Source organism: Gopherus evgoodei, chromosome 1, assembly GCF_007399415.2.
Source record: "Gopherus evgoodei ecotype Sinaloan lineage chromosome 1, rGopEvg1_v1.p, whole genome shotgun sequence".
Classification (NCBI taxonomy): domain Eukaryota; kingdom Metazoa; phylum Chordata; order Testudines; family Testudinidae; genus Gopherus; species Gopherus evgoodei.
In genome coordinates, this window is record NC_044322.1 from 42,073,338 (window position 1) to 42,094,625 (window position 21,288).

Consider the following 21,288-nt stretch of genomic DNA (forward strand, 5'->3'; position numbering starts at 1 on the left):
GAACTCTTCATATGGCTGTAACGAACATGAATAGAGAAAGATCTTCTAGACTTCCATACATGATATAAGATACTACATTTATATCTAAAGTGGCAGGAAGAACGCCATTATTGAGGAAGAGTGTGATCACACAGCTACTATATAATGATGCATGAGCACAAGGGGCAGAGTAAAGGTTGCATATGAATCCTTGACCTTATATTCTCTGCATTTTGAGGTGCTTCATTACACATCTTTAACTTTTTTTCAATATTTTTATATGTAATATTCTTTGGGCTTTTAAAAAGAAAAACCCAAATTTCACTTTCCTAGACTTCTAAACTTTACTTTCTTATATGTGTAAATTCCATCATCTGGAACTGTTTGGTTACACACAACCATAATGTTCTGTTCTATGCACTGTAAGACATCATAAGAGGCCCTTAAACTTAAGAAATTTACAGCTAAGTAATGCACTTTTTGCCTCCCTCAACTATGGAGTCCCCAAGGTGCATTTCTAAGCATGGTTCTTTGCTTCTAAGTGTAGACAAGGTTTTAGATTTGAAGTTTTGCTCATGCAGCTGTGCCAGCAAGACCAGCAAAAAGGTACTTTTTTGCCAGTATCACGGCATCTGTGGTAAGGCTTTTGCCAGCATAGCTATGTCTCCAAAAAACCCCAAAACAAACCACACCTTTAAGTAATGTAACCGTGTGTGCTAAACTTTTGAGCACAGACTGATCTAAGAGTGCAGCAGCCTTCTGTTACTTCTTTGGTGCTTGCAAGGTCTGCAGGGACTCTTTTTTGCTGTGCAACTAATCAACCAACACTTGCCTGTGCTGTGTTCCTATGTTGTGAATTAAAACAAAGTACAAAATGTCCTATTTCAGCAGCATGCAACATTCACATTTATAACTCAGATCAAAACTAGTTTTCCTGCAATACTCAAAGGCACATCCCTCAAATGATGGTTATTTCGGTACCAAACTGCAAGTATCAAGAATTTTTTATAATACCAGAACTGTTTTTCACTTGCCCTCAAGTAACTCAACCATTTTTGATCACTTTCCCCAAGTCATTTTCAGCTAGTGAAAATTTCATCTCAAAAGGTGAAAATTTGAGAATGTTATGAGCAAATTAAAATAGGGGATAGAATTGAAACTTGTATGCAGTCTTAACCGTAGTGACAACATTGTAAATTTCAGCATATGCCACCTCTGTAGGAGATGAGCTCTGACCCAGGGACTGAAGGTCAAGCGATTCTTCTTCTGGTTTCCCATTGAGGGCAATTTAATTCCTGAGCCTAGAACCCATTGCTGAAAACCACTGTTTCCAGCCCTCAGAAGTTCAAATATAGGGTTGGTAGGCAAGAGTGCATTAATTGATTTGAACTGGCGTTTGTGGAACATGAAGGGAGAGAGAGCTCTTAGAACTAGGATCCAAACCACATAGTTTTATGGATCCATATCAGCAACTTGGATTTCACCTGAAAGAGACTGGGAAACAGTACTGTGCCAGAGATGTTCTGGGCCCAGTTAGAAGACTCAAATATAGGCATCCTTGCCTCCCACTGCCAGCTGACCTCCCACCAAAAAGCCCCCTAAAATCACCATTACATACTCTTACAAGGGGATCTCCTTAGTCCTTCTCTAAAGCAATCTCATTAACTGAAACCCAGTCTGTCCACCTTGCTTGAGTTTCTCTCTAGAAATAATTACCAGATTGCATACCCTTTCTTGCCCCATCGATGTTCTAAGTGATTAATTTTAGCTTACTGAAATTCCTTTGATTAGCTGCCAGTAAAATATATGCAATGCTATTTCTGTTAGGGATATTCTCATCTAAAGGTCTTTTTAGAATGTAACTAAATAGTTCAATGTGTGCTTTTGTTTCCAAGTCATCCTTAAAGATTTGCTTGCAAAAACTGACAGAGCTCCATTTCATTGTCAAAACTCTCAGGGTTTAAATCCACAAGAATAGCTGCTTGCTAAGTTTTGAGTATGGCTCTTCAGGTTGTCACTGCTGCTTTTCAGTTACTCGTCTTTTAAAAGAAAGCAAACATTTCTCCCACTTCGTACTTACGCATCTTATCATCCAGTTCTGTTAATATTGTCTAAAATATAGTTGAAAACCTTGCATTCAAAACTTTCAAGATCTAATTACCTTTCTTTTCATCCTTTGCAAGTTCACCTAGCATTATTTTCCCCTTTGAGATCATTTCTCTTTGACCTGTGTGGATATTCCTAATGTTTCAGCCTGTGAATCAACAGCTTCCTTACATGTAACAAACCCAGGAGATTATAATTCTATTAAAGTATCTTGAAGGCCACCAAGTAAATGGTTAGCTGTTTTAATGTCAAGGTCTGAATTCTGAAATTTTTTGCTCACAGCATTAATTTTTGACCAGATCGTATTCTGCATCTCAGCAAAAACAAGAAAACAAACCTCTGTGTAATGTTTGTTTGCAAGCTATCAGCTTCTAATTAAGCACTGGCATAAGATTGTACTTTCACATTTTAGTGTAACACTGATATGCTTTTTCTACATATCCCAATCACTAGTAGAAATGGAAAACAGAGTATACAATCCTTTGAACAATTCCAGAAAAATAAAACAACTTGGAGCAATCGTTGCAGCTGCTTCTCCAACAAGAGTCAGTGAACGGGTAGCATGTAGGACGAAACTCCTTTTGATTTACCCACTGAATTCAATTTTGAACGGCTTTGTGTGCTGCAGCCATGTTAGCTCTGTTCTTATTGCGTTGTCCCCTTTAATCAGCTGGATCTAAACAGGTTTTTTGTTTTTTAAGCTCCTCTAAATAACTTCCGTAATAATATCCTCCCTGGTTTTTGGTGTGGATATCAATTAAATCTACAAAATTTGCAAGAACCTTTTGCTCTTTCTTTCAAAACCTCAGCATACACAAACACCTGAGATATTTGTTCCATTCAGGAGAGGTCTGGAATGCAATAAAACATAATAGAAAAGTAATCAGGTTTATTAATCTTGTAAAAAAAATAGCCTGCCATACCTTTCTTGTGATCCTACTAAAATACATTTTTAATTCAGTTTCAGTATATCACCTTTGTGGCACCAGCTTTAATACCTTTCACATGATCTTGCAACACACTATCCATACCTTGCAAGCAATTCCAGTAAATCTTAAAAAAAAATTACCGTTACAAGAGACTGTCTAATTTCTCACTTGAACCTCTCAAAGTTTAACATCTTTCACCTAAACACTGCAAATACCCAAGAAATGACAGAGTATTGTGCCGTATGCCCTTCTGCATCTTGTAGCACGTTTGTATACCTTTTTCAATTGTGCAGTCCTTTTCCAACTGTTCTGCAAGTTCCATACAGCAAGTGATTTGCCTCCATATATTCCTTCAGATGTTTGTGCTGGCATTCACTTGCTGTAGTGAAAAAAGTTTGGGTGCATAGTTCTATGGTTCCCAAAGGAAGATGAGGAATTTAGCTGAAAAAGCAAACAAGTAAAATGGAACAAGGAGACAAGCATCTAACTGTACATTAATGAAGATCACTGGCAATTAACATACATTAGGAGTATTAGCAAAGAATCACCATTTTAATAGTTGCCTTTCTTGTTTTAAATTAACAAGATTGTTTTCTACCAAAAAATAGTGAACAACAGAATCTGTCACTTGTGGCTAAGTAGCCAGATCTGCCTTGTCAGCGTCAAAATTCTTTCCCACGCTTTCAATAATCAAACCATTTTCAGCATCCACATCCATAACTGTTGCACTAACAACCAACAGGTAACTTTCTGTCCCAGACTCAAACTCTAGGGCTCAACAATTCAATACCAAGCTCTGTGCTAGAATCAGATACTCCAGCACTTGACAAGCCTGAGAAACCCAAATCAACATCCTCACTAGCTAAGGACGATTCAGAAGTGCAAGTAGCAGAAACATCCGATGATTGTTCACCAGGAACATAGTCAAACATCTCACTTTACAAGAAACTATATAGACCACTTGCACTTTTCTGACCTTTTTCAGTGGTCTGTTGTAGCTTGTACTTTTGAGCGCCATTCTTATGTAGGTATTCATAGCGGAAATCACTGTCGACCATAAGAATTCACCCACCAAGCTCTTCGTGACTGAGTGTGTGAAAGGTTTAGCTAATATTTCTGTGAAACTGAGAAATTAGGTCAAAGGTCATAATATCTCTGTGAAACTTGGTGCTATATCAGGTGAAACTAAGCCAGAGCTCAGGAATGCTTCTATAAGGTCAGTTGAGAGCAAGTGAAGGAAGCAGTTACAGAGAAGGCTAGGGCTCCATGACAGAAAAAAAGAGTGAGAAGTTAAAAACAAAAACACACAAGGGCTGGGGCACCTCTGTGGTACCAGGTCTGGTACCTCTGGAACTGTTTGAGCCTTTGCTTTTGCACGCCTCTGCTAGGGAAGACATCCCCCTAATAGTTGGCATGCAGGGCAAAGAGGATGGTGCATTCTGTAGCAACTCTACCACTGAGTAGCCTTGAATTATAGCTCCATGTGGAACATATTAGTTACCAGTAATGTTCATTTGAAGTGTGTGCTTCTGATCCAGATAACACATCATGGTTTATTGAATGAAAATAACATAGTGGTTATGGCTACCCTGAAGAGATGGGGAAAGAGGTGTGTTATGGATTGTGGGATAATGAGTTGTTCAGAGCGCTTTTGTGTAATCTAGCAGGTTATGAGTTGCCACCTTGTGTTTAATGGTCACTTTTTAGGAGGCAACGTAGGAAAAGCTAGTTCTGTCCCAATAGACTAACATGGCTTAGTATCTTCAAATTCTTCTTGAGTAGCTCTCCACCGTTAATCTCTGCCCATTCTCTGTTGAGGCATGATCTGTTCCCAGTCTGGTGTTTTGTATAAAAATAATGCTTCAAAAGTAACTATGTAAAACAAAAATACACATTTGAACTACTTTCCTTGAAATACAATACTGTCCAAAAATCTGTATTCTCTACTGACTGATAACTCTTGTGTACTCCATCTTCTCTACCCACCATAGTCCAATGTTTCTGTGACTGAATTAGATTGTAGGATTCTGGGAACATGTAGTGTATTAAATCTCTAAAATGCTGAGTTATCATCAGTGGTATAATAAATGCATTTCAGGAAATGAGTAAATCTTTCCACATACATGCAAGTGTTATGCTTAGATTTTCCAAAATTACCTATGGAATATGATACCGACAAAGTGGGTATTCACTCGCGAAAGCTCATGCTCCAATACGTCTGTTAGCCTATAAGGTGCCACAGGACTCTTTGCTGCTTCTATGGAATATAGTGGCTTAATTCCCAGTGTTCAAATCCTGCAGACAACACTGAAAACCTCAGGCACTGAAGATAATGCAGATTCTATCATTGAATGAAAGTTACTAGAACAGGGAAACCTTGCATCTTGTTGAGTCTTTGTGAGGTTTTTTCCTCTGTCTCACAGGGATAAATCTAGACAAGTTTCATGTTGTATCCTACAGGTTTCAAATTACAGCAAGCAGTCCATCTAGTAGAATAAAATGGGCAAGTTAATAGACTTGCTAGAGTTCTCTGGAACTCTATATTGGATGAATGGGGAGAAAGTAACAGATGGGCTGGCATCAGGAACCATTTCCAGAGCACATGGTGATTCAAGATTGCTCATCTGTCAGAGTATTTTGATGTGACTACTTTTCTTAGTAGGAACTCTCTGCTTCTCAAGATTGTTTACTAAGTCAGTATTTAAATGTCAGTTGCCTTCCTAAAACATACAGACATTATACAGATGTCAAAGTATGCAAAAAGTCTATTGCTGAGCAGTTCTTTCCTTATGGAGTTTTTCTTTCAGTCATCATTATAGTCATCCAAGGGAATTCCCCTTTCATCAAGCGGCTCATGAGCTTTATTGGGCAGGTTAAATCATCTCTTCATAGGATGTCATAACTTCCATAGAAGACATTCTCAAGTAACCTTGTTTTCCTAGAAGCTTAATGAGTGGCTGCTTTTGTCCTTGCTTTCGATCCAAGGCATAATCCTCTACCTGTGGTAGCAAATAAAATTACAGAGAGCAAGAATATGGCAATCTTAGTGTTCCTGTCCTGACTATTCAGTAGATTTACTAACCTTACCTACCAACTCTCTCTGCAGAAATTCCTTTTTCCCTTTTCCTTTCTTCTAGTTTCCTGTGTACTCGGTTGTACATCCTGACCTGGGTGCGCTTTCGTTGATGGAATAGTTTGAGGGTAAACTTGGGATATTTAGATGCAAGTTACTCAGAACTTTTTATTAAAATGTTGACAGGGCTTTCATGTCTGTCTTGCATTGCAGAAGTTCGGGTTCTTGGGTAAAAAAAAGTGAGTGACTCAGGCATGTCTTTATGGCGTGGCAAGCCAGGGTATGAATTTACCACACATCATCTTGCTGCATGCTGACTATGTGTACACTGCTAAACTGCAGTGAATGTGTAAGGTCTAGTCCACACTCCAGGACTTCCACTGTGCTGTTGAAATGCCTACATGGGGTGAATTATTGCACAGCAAGCTTGTGCGCTATAGATTCATACCCTGGCCTGCCATTCAGTAACTTATAATGTAGACAAGCCAAGTCACTTGAAAATTGGATATAGGCCAGTGGTTCTCAAACTTTTGTGCTGGTGACCCCTTTCGCATAGCAAGCCTTGGAGTGCAACCCTTCTTATAAAATAAAAACACTTGATGTATTTAACATCATTATAAATTCTGGATGCAGAGCGGGGTTCGGGGTGGAGGCTGGCAGCTTGCAACCCCTCATGTAATAACGTAATCCCCTGAGGGGTCCCAACCCCCAGTTTGAGAACCCCGATATGGCTGTTAAGTCACTTAGGTGCTTTTGAAAATCTTACCTCTAGTGTCAGATCTAAGTACTGTTACATGCAGATGTCTTTTAATTCCTGAGTCTTGTTAGGAAGGCTATGAATTAGGGGTATCTTATCAGTCCAGACTGGATTCTATATTGTTTGTAGCATACAACTGGCTATTGTGTGTGTTTTTGTTTTTGGTTGTGACCACTCATAAAGCCTGAATTCAGTTTCACTGACTGCTCTGGAATCTGAAGCTAATTGTAAAGGAAACCACCTCCCTCTGGTTTAACTGCTTGGCTCAGTTTCTCTTTTGTTTTAGTTTCCCTTTTCAACATACTTATAAATATAGATGACCTTTCGTTCTGAAGGATCCATGAGCTTTTTGTTAACATACGTAAACTTCAACACGGAGGAGATTGGATGGTTGGGACATAGTACTTGATATAGCAGTGAAGGGCAAGGTGCTAGTTTGGTCAAGGACATTGAGACACACCCATCATGGAAAAATACAGTAAAATTTTCAACATTGACGCAGAGAAAAGACATTTTTTGTCTCACCCAAAAGACCTCACATATAAAATGTATTTAGTATATCTTTTCGGAATTTCAGACATGTTGCTCTTTCCAGTCTTCCAAATGGGCAGTTTATCATTAGCCTTACTGTAATGAACTCATACTCAAGATGTTGGGGAGACTGTGTTGTCCTGTCATCACACAATTTATATTTCCATCTAGAGACATTGCAGAAGCCACTTACTCTCCTTTTTGTATGTCAAGGATTCAAATTACTTGATCTTTAAGCAGCATTATACCTTTATAACTTAAAGGTCAAAGTTGGGATCCTTCATCTTCTACTATTTAACTTGAACTATTTTTATCAGAAGCAAGAGTCATGAATGTGAGGAGGCCAAATCCTGGAATTATTATTCAAGCAAAAAGCCAATTGAATTCTGTAGGAGTTTAGACTGGCTAGTGTGACTCATAAGTTGTCAGGTGAACCCCCCATAAACAGAGGCTCCTTTTGCAGCCTTCTGTGAAAGTCTAGTTAGACTCACCTTGCAGCGTTGGTGGGTTTGCATGAACAGGGAGAATCTCCTCCAATTAAGTTCTCATTTTGTCTTGCAAGGAACAATCTTTACCATACATGTCCAGTTACAAGTCATTCAGTTTCCTAGAGAAACTAGTTAAGTAGGTTTCTTCATGAAAGTAAGTTTTTTAAAGTTTTTTTTATCTTGCTCTGTACATGATTGCAGTAAAACCTTCCTACATTTGACAGTTGATACCTAGTTGAGTAGATACCCCAAAAGGAAGACTTTTTATGAATAAGGATGAACTTTCTCCATGAGTTTTAAGAGTTTACATTACAAATATACAACAGGAACCCAGGAGAGTTGATCCATATCCATGCAGTATCTCCTATCTGTGGAGTCATTACATGGGACCATGTATAACAGATTTGCTGGTCTGATTCTAAACTGTTTCATATTTCTTTGTGTAACAAGTATTCAGAACTATTTGGGTATTTCAATGCAAAATGACTCTTGCTGCAAGCCTGCTTTAGAGAGGAGACTATTGAAAAGCTTACATCCTTCATTCTATGTGGGCAAAATACTCTAAAATAGATTAGCTGCTCTTTCCCTCTCTTTCATTGTCATGAGGATTTTACCATAGCAGAACATCCTTTGATCATTTTGGAAGTTGACAGCAGGTTCTTATCAAAATCCTAGACTTCTAACATTCTTCACATTTAGGCAACAGCCTATTACCCAAACTAGAAGTGTTCTGAAAGTCGTTTTTAGAACTGCTTGGTGACCAGTGTAAGATTTAAGTAATTGGTAGTCTCAATCCAGATCCTAGTGGCCCAGCAGCCACACTAAAACCCACACTCATAAGTGTGGCAATTTAGTCCCCAGTTGATTGTAGCAGCAGTAAAGAAGCCATGCTCTAAATAAGTCTAAACTCCGAACTGTCCCTGCTGGTGTTTGCTCTCTAGGTTAGGATACATTGGTAAACATCATGGGGAAGTTTTCAGTGCCCTTGTGCTTTGCCTGTTTTTTGAGTAAAGGACTTCAGTTTCCAGTGCTCTTTTCATAACAATTAAATGCTTTAGAGTCATCTACTGGTTTTCCATAACCAGGGCACTAGGGTTGTCTCTATTATTGAGTCACATCCACCTTTTTGCATATTTGCTTTTTTTAAAAGCGTGGTTTGCTTTCTTGAGTCACTGGAGTCCATTTCACGTACTCTTCCATTATTGTATTTCATGTCTGTCTTCATCTAGGAAGATAGTTGGAATTAGTCTTCTGAATATTAATTTGGACAAATGGAAGACCTTTTGTATAGTTCCTTGAGTTCTGTTGTAAATGGCTTCAAAACTATCGTTTATGTTTTGAAATTTCCTTTAAGGCCCCATGCTTTTCAAAAAAGTGCTGTGGCAGCCTTGAACTTAAATATTTGTTTTGCCTTTAAATGTTTTTTCATAAAGCTGATTTCCTGTTGATTGATGGAAGCCTTTGACCCTTCCCAAGGGAAGTGTCAGAGTTCAGTATCACGATGTGGTTGAAGGTATATGCTAGAGAGGAATATAGGTTGGAAGGTACCATGCGTCTCTCTGTAAAACCTCCACATTTGTTCTGTCACAAGTGTCTGCATTGTTGGATAAAAATAGGGAAGTGTCAACGGAAGAGTTTTTTGCAAAACACAATATTTCATTTTTATGAAATTCACCAAACTGTATGCACAGACTTCAGTGGCTGACTTCTGTTGCAATGGTTTGCTTACAGATACTCTACCTCTGCCTTTGTTTTCCTTTCCTTTCCAAGGCATTGTTAGTTAGAGCCTCGTAGTCGGGATTGAAGGGAAACAGTCTCAGAGAAATTTTACTTGCAAATTGTTTCCTATTCCACCAATCCAGAAATCATCCTGAGATGTTCTACCTATTTTAGCTTAGTTCTAGACTGAGGGATGTTAGGAGTGGCTGGTTTCTCTCCTTCTTTTTCGTAGCCAAGGAAGTATCGACTGGGGATGCTGGAGGAGAGGATAGTTCCGGTGGGATCAAAGGCACGAAAATCAAAGAACGCTATTGGCTGTCTGGCTGACAGGTGTAAAACAGGAGTACCCATCAATATGGTTTGGTGGAACAGAGTCACAGAAAACAATTTTCAGGTAAAATTACTTTTTACTAGTCACTTTTCAGTATTTTGGATGCTCTATTTTACATCTTAAAAAATGTTAAAAGCAGTAACGCAAAGCAGGGGTTGAAATTGGGCCAGACACTTAAACAATAAAATAAGTGTAGTAGTCTCCAGGATGAGTGCTCTCTGGCATTTTATTGTCTCTCCCAACTCCCATTCAGAGGTTTTGTGTTTGTTTTTTTTGTTTAATGTTCTAATTTGTGGAGAGATAACAGACTTGCATTCTTTCTAATCTATTAAAAATAAGACACCATACTTTACATTCCTGGGTGAGGTATATTTCTGATGGAAAAAGTTTAGATATATCCATCGCAAACATCTAATATTCAATGCAAAAAAGCCTACAATATTAAAGTAGAAAAGTTAAATGCACAAAAATCAGAAAACTTAACAATTTAACTTTATTTGAATCTTCTTAATTTCCTGCCTGTCTTGTGCATTTAAATTGTCAAATTCGACATTGTATTAATAGTCTTGCACCACTCGAATTACCATCAACTACATTTTTAAGAGAGGAGAGATTGCGCAGTGTTGAAAGTCATGGTTATTTTCTGAAAAGAATTCATTCCAATGGGCATTTGAACTAAAGACTTGTATAAACTTGATAATATTATAACCAAAAAAAGGTACTTCGAATGGAATGGTTATATTAACCTTAACTATTGTGTTGCAACTAGTTACCACCTGATCAGTATTCAACCAGCCTGGCTGGTTTTTTATGGATTTGCCAGTTGCCAGAAAAATAATTTAATCTGACTTTTTTTTAATGTGGGACTAAAGATTTGCATTATCATTACAATACACTCGAATATCTAATGTTAAAAGTTTGTGTCCAGCTAAAGATGCTGCAGTGTTCCCACTTCCACAGTTTAAGTAAGAAAATAATGTTATCAATCTTATCTAGCGAGAAAACACACAGATACTATAAGTTGCTGTTGAAGGGGCGAGTGTTACTGAGTTGCCTTGTGGTTGTGGATTGTTGGGGAGCGGGGCTCTTTTTTTTGTATTTCAGAGGTGGTAACGATAGTTGTAATTCTTATTGCTTAGAACGTGCATAACACTTGCGATTAATATTTGCTCTGAGAACAGTCTTCTACCTCACAGCGGTGTTGAGGTATTATTTTTTTATTTGAATTAGAAAGATTAAAGGTTAAATGACTTGCTTAAAGCATGCAGTGGATCAGTGGTAGAGCTGGAATTAGAACTCTGAAGCTCTCGGGCTTTTGTTCAATATATCACTCTGTTTTGTGACTGGTAGGGGTGCAGACCTCACATAATTCACTAGGGATCACCTGCTAGGTGAGAGGAAGAGGGGGAATGGCAGAATTCCCATCTCCAGACTCAACAGGGAAAGGCAAGAAAGGCATTTCTCCGCTCTTTCTCCCTCCTGCTCCTGCAGTTGCCACCTCTGCTCCTTTTCCATTGTAATTTAATTTGGGACTTTCATCTGGTCCATTTGCTCAGCTCTAGAGTAAGAAAGCTAGAAATCCTATGGGGGAGGCAGTGGACTAGAAGCCTAAATATTCAGGCCTCCTTCCTGCCACCCTTCTCTTCTTCTAAGTTTTTCACTCCTGAATTGTAAAAGAATGAGGCTCTTTGATCCTACTAGTGTCCCCAAGTCTTTGAGTTTAAATTGGCAATGGGTTGGGACTGCAGCAAGGGACTTAGGAGGGCAGAGGAACAGTATTCTATATATCCAAGTTCCTTACTGCACATAGAGCCAATGCAACAGTTCATTATTAATGTGGCAAATAGGACGTGATGCTGAGCATTCTACAATGTGCATTCTTTCTTGGAGACATGGGATTTGAGAGAGCGAGCGAGAGAGACTCTTTGTGGATGAGGAAGGGAAGGCTATTCCAGATGTAGAGGGCAGAATACATGAATCAGAGCAGGAAGATGAGAAAAGGAATTATATGGTGAAAAGCATAGGGCAGGAAAGAGGAAAATGAAATGATGAGCAGAGACTGTAGATGAGAGCCAAATTGTGCAGGGCCTCCTAGGTGGAGCGTGAGAAGCTGAATTTCAGCTTTGGTTGAATTTTATAACAAGATTAGAGCATCAACATACATGAGGAACAGTGAGTTTTTGTGGAGGTAACTCTGAAAGTACTGATATTAAACTTCTTTCTGTTTTCATGCAAGAGGGAAAGAGAAAAAAATATTCTTAAAAATTAGAAACTAACTGTTAAACTACAAATAGGCAGTAGTAATTGTTTGGTACCTGAAATTACCTTTAAATTAACACGTTGAAACTGAGATTTCAAGTTGACTGTGTCCTAATTTAGCATGTCCATAATCAACAAATAAAGTTGGTGCCTTAGCAATATTTTGAAGATAAGTAGTTTAGAAATAGCTTTTCTGGTCTGAAAATAGTGTAGGATGATGATGATTAAACAGTAGTGACTAGGGAGGGCATTTAATGGCTACTGAAGGTGTTGAAAGCCTATTCATAGATTCATAGACTCTAGGACTGGAAGGGACCTCGAGAGGTCATCGAGTCCAGTCCCCTACCCTCATGGCAGGACCAAATACTGTCTAGACCATCCCTGATAGACATTTATCTAACCTACTCTTAAATATCTCCAGAGATGGAGATTCCACAACCTCCCTAGGCAATTTATGCCAGTGTTTAATTACTCTGACAGTTAGGAACTTTTTCCTAATGTCCAACCTAAATCTCCCTTGCTGCAGTTTAAGCCCATTGCTGCTTGTTCTATCATTAGAGGCTAAGGTGAACAAGATTTCTCCCTCCTCCTGATGACACCCTTTTAGATACCTGAAAACTGCTATCATGTCCCCTCTCAGTCTTCTCTTTTCCAAACTAAATAAACCCAATTCTTTCAGCCTTCCTTCATAGATCATGTTCTCAAGACCTTTAATCATTTCTGTTGCTCTTCGCTGGACCCTCTCCAATTTCTCCACGTCTTTCTTGAAATGTGGTGCCCAGAACTGGACACAATACTCCAGTTGAGGCCTAACCAGCGCAGAGTAGAACAGAAGACTGACTTTTCGTGTCTTGTTTACAACACACCTGTTAATGCATCCCAGAATCACGTTTGCTTTTTTTGCAACAGTATCACACTGTTGACTCATATTTAGCTTGTGGTCCACTATGACTCCTAGATCTCTTTCTGCCATACTCCTTCCTAGACAGTCTCTTCCCATTCTGTATGTGTGAAAGTGATAGTTCCTTCCTAAGTGGAGCACTTTGCATTTGTCTTTATTGAACTTCATCTGGTTTACCTGAGACCATTTCTCCAATTTGTCCAGATCATTTTGAATTTTGACCCTGTCCTCCAAAGCAGTTGCAATCCCTCCCGGTTTGGTATCGTCCGCAAACTTAATAAGCGTACTTTCTATGCCAACATCTAAGTCATTGATGAAGATATTGAACAGAGCCGGTCCCAAAACAGACCCCTGCGGAACCCCACTTGTTATACCTTTCCAGCAGGGATGGTCTAGACAGTATTTGGTCCTGCCATGAGGGCAGGGGACTGGACTCGATGACCTCTTGAGGTCCCTTCCAGTCCTAGAGTCTGAGTCTATGAGGATTGGGAGCCATTAATAACCTCTCTGTGAGTACAGTTATCCAGCCAGTTAGGCACCCACCTTATAGTAGCCCCATTTAATTTGTATTTGCCTAGTTTATCGATAAGGATATCATGCGAGACCATATCAAATGCCTTGCTAAAGTCTAGGTATACCACATCCACTGCTTCTCTCTTATCCACAAGACTCGTTATCCTATCAAAGAAAGCTATCAGATTGGTTTGACACGATTTGTTCTTTTCAAATCCATGCTGGCTATTCCCTATCACCTTACCACTTTCCAAATGTTTGCAGATGATTTAATTACTTGCTCCATTATCTTCCCTGGCACAGAAGTTAAACTAACTGGTCTGTAGTTTCCTGGGTTGTTTTTATTTCCCTTTTTAGAGATGGGCACTATATTTGCCCCCTTCCAGTCTTCTGGAATCTCTCCCGTCTCCTATGACTCTCCAAAGATAATAGCTAGAGGCCCAGATACCTCCTCTATTAACTCCTTGAGTATTCTAGGATGCATTTCTTCAGGCCCTGGTGACTTGCAGGCATCTAACTTTTCTAAGTGATTTTTAACTTGCTCTTTTTTTATTTTATCTTCTAAACCTACCCCCTTCCCATAAACATTCACTGTGTTAGACATTCCTTCAGACTTCTCAGTGAAGACCGAAACAAAGAGGTCATTAAGCATCTCTGCCATTTCCAAGTTTCCCGTTACTGTTTCTCCCTCCTCACTGAGCAGTGGGCCTACCCTGTCCTTGGTCTTCCTCTTGCTTCTAATGTATTGATAAAAAGTCGTCTTGTTTCCCTTTATTCCCATAGCTAGTTTGAGCTCATTTTGTGCCTTTGCCTTTCTAATCTTGCCCCTGCATTCCTATGTTTTGCCTATATTCATCCTTTGTAACCTGACCTAGTTTCCATTTTTTATGACTCCTTTTTATTTTGTAGGTTATGCAAGATCTCGTGGTTAAGCCAAGGTGGTCTTTTGCCACATTTTCTATCTTTCCTATCCATCGGAATAGCTTGCTTTTGGGCCCTTAATAGTGTCCCTTTGAAAAACTGCCAACTCTCCTCAACTGTTTTTCCCCTCAGTCTTGATTCCCGTGGGACCTTACCTGTCAGCTCTCTGAGCTTACCAAAATCCGCCTTCCTAAAATCCATTCTCTCTATTTTGCTGTACTCCCTTCTACCCTTCCTCAGAATTGCAAACTCTATGATTTCATGATCACTTTCACCCAAGCTTCCTTCTACTTTCAAATTCTCAACGAGTTCCTCCCTATTTGTTAAAATCAAGTCTAGAATAGCTTCCCCCCTTGTAGCTTTCTCAACCTTCTGAAATACAAAGTTGTCTGCAATGCAGTCCAGGAACTTATTGGATAGTCTGTGCCCCGCGGTGTTGTTTTCCCTACATATATCTGGATAGTTGAAGTCCCCCATCACCACCAAATCTTGGGCTTTGGATGATTTTGTTAGTTGTTGTTTAAAAAAAGCCTCATCTACCTCTTCCACCTGGTTAGGTGGCCTGTAGTAGACTCCTAGCATGACATCACCCTTGTTTTTTACCCATTTTATCCTAACCCAGAGACTCTCAACACTTCTGTCTCCTATGTCCATCTCCACCTCAGTCCAAGTATGTACATTTTTAATATATAAGGCAATACCTCCTCCCTTTTTCCCCTGTCTATCCTTTCTGAGCAAACTATACCCATCCACACCAACATTCCAATCATGTGTATTATCCCACCAAGTTTCAGTAATGCCAACAATGTCATAGTTGTATTTATTTATTAGCACTTCTCATTCTTCCTGCTTATTACCCATACTTCTCGCATTTGTATATAGGCATCTAAGATACTGGTTTGATCTTGCCTCCCAGTTTTGCCCTGACCCTCCTTTCTCTCTGCCATTATAGCCCACGCTCCCTCTTGTTTCCGACCCATCTCCCAGGTCTTCATGTTCCCCACTTACCTGTGGGCTTTGCTCACCTGTCCTCATCGAATCTAGTTCAAAGCCCTCCTCACTAGGTTATCTAGTCTGTGTGCAAATAGGGTCTTTCCCCTCCTCGAAAGGTGAACGCCATCTCTGCCTAGCAGTCCTTCCTTGAATAGCATCCCGTGGTCGAGGAAGCCAAAGCCCTCCTGGCGACACATCTTCGCAGCCAGGCATTCACCTCCATAATGCATTTGTCTCTGTCTGGGCCCCTACGTTTGACAGGAAGAATCGAAGAGAATACCACCTGTGCTCCAAACTCCTTCACTCGTACTCCCAGAGCCCTGTAGTCACTCTTGATCCGCTCAGCGTCACAGTTCGCAGTATCATTTGTGCCTACATGGATGAGTAACATGGGGTAGTAGTCAGAAGGCCGGATAATCCTCAACAATGCCTCTGTAATATTTCGGATACGGGCCCCTGGCAGGCAGCATACCTCCCAAGATAATCCGCTCATCTACCAGTGCATGGGCATCTCCAGTGGTTCTGGTACCCAAACCAGATGGGGAAATACGCTTTTGCGTGGACTACCGTAAGCTAAATGCGGTAACTCATCCGGACAATTATCCAATGCCACGCACCGATGAGCTATTGGAGAAGTTGGGACGTGCCCAGTTCATCTCTACAATAGACTTAACCAAGGGGTACTGGCAAGTACCGCTAGATGAACCTGCCAAGGAGAGGTCAGCATTCGTCACCCATGCGGGGGTGTATGAATTCAATGTCATTCCTTTCAGCCTTCGAAATGCACCCGCCACCTTCCAGAGGCTGGTAGATGGTCTACTAGCTGGACTGGGAGAATTTGCAGTTGCCTACCTCGATGATGTGGCCATTTTTTCAGACTCCTGGCCCGAACACCTACTACACCTGAAAAAGGTCTTTGAGCGCATCAGGCAGGCCGGACTAACTGTTAAGGCCAAAAAGTGTCAAATAGGCCAAAACAGAGTGACTTACCTGGGGCACCAGGTGGGTCGAGGAACCATAAACCCCCTACAGGCCAAGGTGCAGGCTATCCAAAAGTGGCCTGTCCCAAGGCCAAAGAAACAGGTCCAATCCTTCTTAGGCTTGGCCGGATACTACAGGCGATTTGTACCACACTACAGCCAAATCGCTGCCCCACTGACCGACCTGACCAAAAAGACCCAGCCAAATGCAGTTAAGTGGACTGATGAGTGTCAAAAGGCCTTTACCCAACTTAAGGCAACACTCATGTCTGACCCTGTACTCAGGGCCCCGGATTTTGACAAGACATTCCTAGTAACCACGGATGCATCTGAGCGTAGTATAGGAGCAGTTCTCATGCAGGAAGCAACGGATCACAACTTCCATCCTGTCGTGTTTCTCAGCAAGAAACTGTCTGAGAGGGAAAGTCACTGGTCAGTCAGTGAAAAGGAATGCTATGCCATTGTGTACGCCCTGGAAAAGCTACGCCCATATGTTTGGGGACGGCGGTTCCAACTACAAACTGACCATGCTGCACTAAAGTGGCTTCATACTGCCAAGGGGAACAACAAGAAACTTCTTCGTTGGAGTTTAGCTCTCCAAGATTTTGATTTTGAAATTCAGCACATCTCAGGAGCTTCTAACAAAGTAGCTGATGCACTCTCCCGTAAGAGTTTCCCAGAATCCAGTTGTTGAACAGTGTTCTTAAAATGTAGAGGTCTGTTAGTTATATACTTAGTGGTATATGTAAAGGTGCATGTGTTGTACTAATCTGTTTGTTTTAAAGTTCTAGGAGGAAATCGCCGCCAGTGAGCTTCCCCACTGTCTGCAATTTGGGGGGCGTGTCATAAACAGATAGCTAAGGGTTAATGTCTCTTTCACCTGAAGCACCTGACCAGAGGACCAATCAGGAAACCGGATTTTTTTCAACTCTGGGTGGAGGGAAGTTTGTGTCTGAGTCTTTTGTCTGTCTGCCTGCTTTCTCTGAGCTTTGGAGAAGTAGTTTCTGCTTTCTAATCTTCTGTTTCTAAGTGTAAGGACAAAGAGATCAGATAGTAAGTTATATGGTTTTTTTTTCTTTGGTATTTGCATGAATATAAGTGCTGGAGTGCTTTGATTTGTATTCTTTTTGAATAAGGCTGTTTATTCAATATTCTTTTAAGCAAACGACCCTGTATTTTGTCACCTTAATACAGAGAGACCATTTGTATGTATTTTTTCTTTCTTTTTATATAAAGCTTTCTTTTTGAGACCTGTTGTAGTTTTCTTTTCTGGGAAATTTCAGGGAAATTGAGTCTGTACTCACCAGGGAATTGGTGGGATGAAGAAATCAGGGGGAGATCTGTGTGTGTTGGATTTGCTAGCCTGATTTTGCATTCCCTCTGGGTGAAGAGGAAAGTGCTTTTGTTTCCAGGACTGGGAACGGAGAGGGGGAGTCACTCTGTTTGGATTCACAGAGCTTGTGTCTGTGTATCTCTCCAGGAGCACCTGGAGGGGGGAAGGGAAAAAGGATTATTTCCCTTTGTTGTGAGACTCAAGGGATTTGGGTCTTGGGGTCCCCAGGGAAGGTTTTTCAGGGGGACCAGAGTGCCCCAAAACACTCTAATTTTTTGGGTGGTGGCAGCAAGTACCAGGTCCAAGCTGGTAACTAAGCTTGGAGGTTTTCATGCTAACCCCCATATTTTGGACGCTAAGGTCCAAATCTGGGACTAAGGTTTGACATGTTTTTTTTTTCTTTTTCTCAAAAAGAAAGCTTTATATATAAAAAAAGGAAAAAATACATACAAATGGTCTCTCTGTATTAAGGTGACAAAATACAGGGTCGTTTGCTTAAAAGAATATTGAATAAACAGCCTTATTCAAAAAGAATACAAATCAAAGCACTCCAGCACTTATATTCATGCAAATACCAAAGAAAAAAAACCATATAACTTACTATCTGATCTCTTTGTCCTTACACTTAGAAACAGAAGATTAGAAAGCAGAAACTACTTCTCCAAAGCTCAGAGAAAGCAGGCAAACAGACAAAAGACTCAGACACAAACTTCCCTCCACCCAGAGTTGAAAAAAATCCGGTTTCCTGATTGGTCCTCTGGTCAGGTGCTTCAGGTGAAAGAGACATTAACCCTTAGCTATCTGTTTATGACACATACCTCCCAAGATGAAATGTCAGGGCGACAGATGGGTGCTTCCGTCCCCCTCAGCAGAGAGTCTCCGACCACCACCACCCTATGTTTCCTATTTTCAGTGGTGGCAACAGACCTCCCAGCCTTAGGGGTACAAGGCTTCTCCTCCTTTACTGTAGGGGGTGATTCCTTCTCTCAAGAGCATAACAGTTACCTATTACCAGGGCAGGAGGGTTCGCAGTGGGGGTGGAGCACTGCCCACTGCCAGAAGTAACCAGCTGCCAGTGTCCACCCTGAGACATCTCCTCCTCCACCAGTGGTGTGTCAGCAGTCCTGTGAACTGGGACAGCTACGTCAGCTGTCTCCACATGGACACTGTCCAGGAATTGCTCGTGGATATGGATGCTCCTCAACCTAGCCACCTTCTCCTGTAGCTCTCCCCCCTGCTGCCTGAGAGATTCCACCAGTAGGCACCTTTCACGTTGTATGCCCCCCCAAGCCTAGATATCAGTAAGTGGAAATTGCAAGTTACAGTCTTTGCAAAACCTCACCAGTATCTGGGTAGAAGCATCCATGCTCTGGTGCTCTGTCTGGCTACAAGCGCAGGTGGAAGATCAAGATCAAAACCAAGCCAAGGTAGATCAAACTGGGGTGTGACTCTACACCACACTAGCTGGCCCCATGGACCCTGCTGATGTGCATTTACAGTTCATCAATATGCTTTGATCAAGTTCCATTTTGAAGAGGATTAGATCCAAGCTCATTAATTAACTGTTAATGCATGTCAGCAAGGTCCCCACGGACAGTGTCTGCAGCAAACTAGCATGAGTTAGATTCACATCCCAGCTTGCCACAAACTAAATGTTCATGTAGACAATCCCTGAGTCTTGCAGAACCTAATTATCAAGCTCACTGATGTTGTACCTTCTGTTGCTTTTATGATTCAGGCCAGATATAAACAATCTGGATGTAATTGTTTTTGGTGAAATCAGCTTATTCTGGAATAGTATTGGCAAGAATACTTAATACAGAAACAATTGGTGCATTCAGATAGTACCTAGATTATTTTCTTCAGCAGATTTAAAATAAATTGGCAATATCTTAAATATACTTTGGATGAGGGGAACTGAAACTGTGACACATCTAAGGTGAGAGGAGAAGGGAAGAGAATGATGGTTGTTAGTAGCTGACCTACTTATTGATCAGCAGCTTTATTTTTGGGTGCTGTTCTTTTACTGTTTGTAGGATACTCAATAGCACTGTTTTCACATCATGCAATCTGTAGAAAATTTGCTAACTGAAAATCCTTCAGAAATGGTGTGTGGCATATGGCTTGTTGTATGATTAAACAATTAGTTATCGAAGTCAGTGGGGCTATGCTGACTTACACCAGCTGAAAATGTGGCCCATATTCTATTGATTGTAAATAAATGGTGGTGTTAGCTTACTTTGGGTACTTGATTGAAATTTCAGAACTTCAGGGTTTTTTTTAAAGTCACACTGTTCCGTTACTTTATCCATACTGTTTGAGCAGCGACATCCACTGTAGATGATCATGATGTTCCCTTCAGGCCTTAAAGTCTGAGTCTGTTATGTTCTCCAAATATATTCAGTAGATGGCTTTGTAAATTTTTTTTCTTCTACCTTCCTGTCACAGTTCAGGGCAACTGCATCTGTATGCCCTCTCCCCTGCTTCTCCTTCCTCCCTGGTCCATTAAGGACATCCACTGCAGGCTCCTGGTTCCTCAGCCATCACCTTGCTTGTGCAGAGACTCACTTCTGTTTCCCTCCTGACCAGAGGATCTTTTCAGGGATTGGTTCTTGGCCATACGCTATTTAATACTTTTATCAATGACTGGAAGAAAACACAAAATCATCACTGATAACATTTGCTGATTACACAAAAATTGGGTCACAGAGAGGTCACTGTTCAGAGTGATCTGGATTGCTTGGTAAGCTGGGCAGAAGCAAATGTGTGTTTTAATGTAAAAGCTAAATGTAAAAGTATACATCTGGGAACAAATAATATAGGCTCTGCTTATGAAGTAGGGGACTATATCCTGGAAAATAATGACTCTGAAAAAAATTTGGTGGTGGAGGTGGATCAGTAGCAGAAATTGAGTTCCCAGTGTGACTCTGGCCAAAAGAGCTAATGTGATCCTATGATATAAAGAGTGGAATCTTGAGTAGGAGAAAAGATGTTATTTCATCTCTTTTCAGCACTGGTGCAACTGCTGGTTTAGTACTGTGTTCAGTTCTGATGCTCACAATTGAAGAATGTTGAGAAATTGGAGGGAGTTCAGAGAAGAGTCATGATAATGAGTAAAGGATTAGAAAACATGCCTTATAGTAATTAGACTGAAAGAGCTCAATCTCTTTAGTTTAACTAAGAGAAGGGTAAGGGATGACTTGTTTTACAGTCTGTAGCTACATGGAAAACAAATATTTAATAATAAGCTCTTCAGTCTAGCAGAGAAAGATATAACAGAATTCAATGACTGGAAGTTGAAACCAGACAAATTCAGACTAGAAGCAGGCATACATTTTTAACAGTGAGAGTATTTAACTGCTGGAACAGTTAATCAAGTGTCATGGTGGTTTCTCCATCACTGGTAATTTTTAAATGAAAATTGGATGCTTTTCTAAAAGATACATTCTAGGAATTATTCTGGGGTAGTCCTATG

The 21,288-nt window shown here is 40.5% G+C and overlaps 1 protein-coding gene across 9 annotated transcripts in view; it reads left to right on the plus strand.

Annotated features, from left to right (window-relative positions):
• PAN3 (poly(A) specific ribonuclease subunit PAN3) overlaps positions 1-21,288 on the plus strand; it is a 123,490-nt gene that overhangs the window by 38,362 nt on the left and 63,840 nt on the right. For 7 of the 9 annotated variants that reach the window (XM_030562655.1, XM_030562661.1, XM_030562697.1 and 4 more), the window contains one exon: positions 9,815-9,976. The exons of the other annotated variants lie outside the window; for them this stretch is intronic. In XM_030562655.1, coding sequence (XP_030418515.1) covers positions 9,815-9,976 — 162 coding nt within the window. The remainder of the gene's footprint in view (positions 1-9,814; positions 9,977-21,288) is intronic. 9 annotated transcript variants of the gene reach the window in all.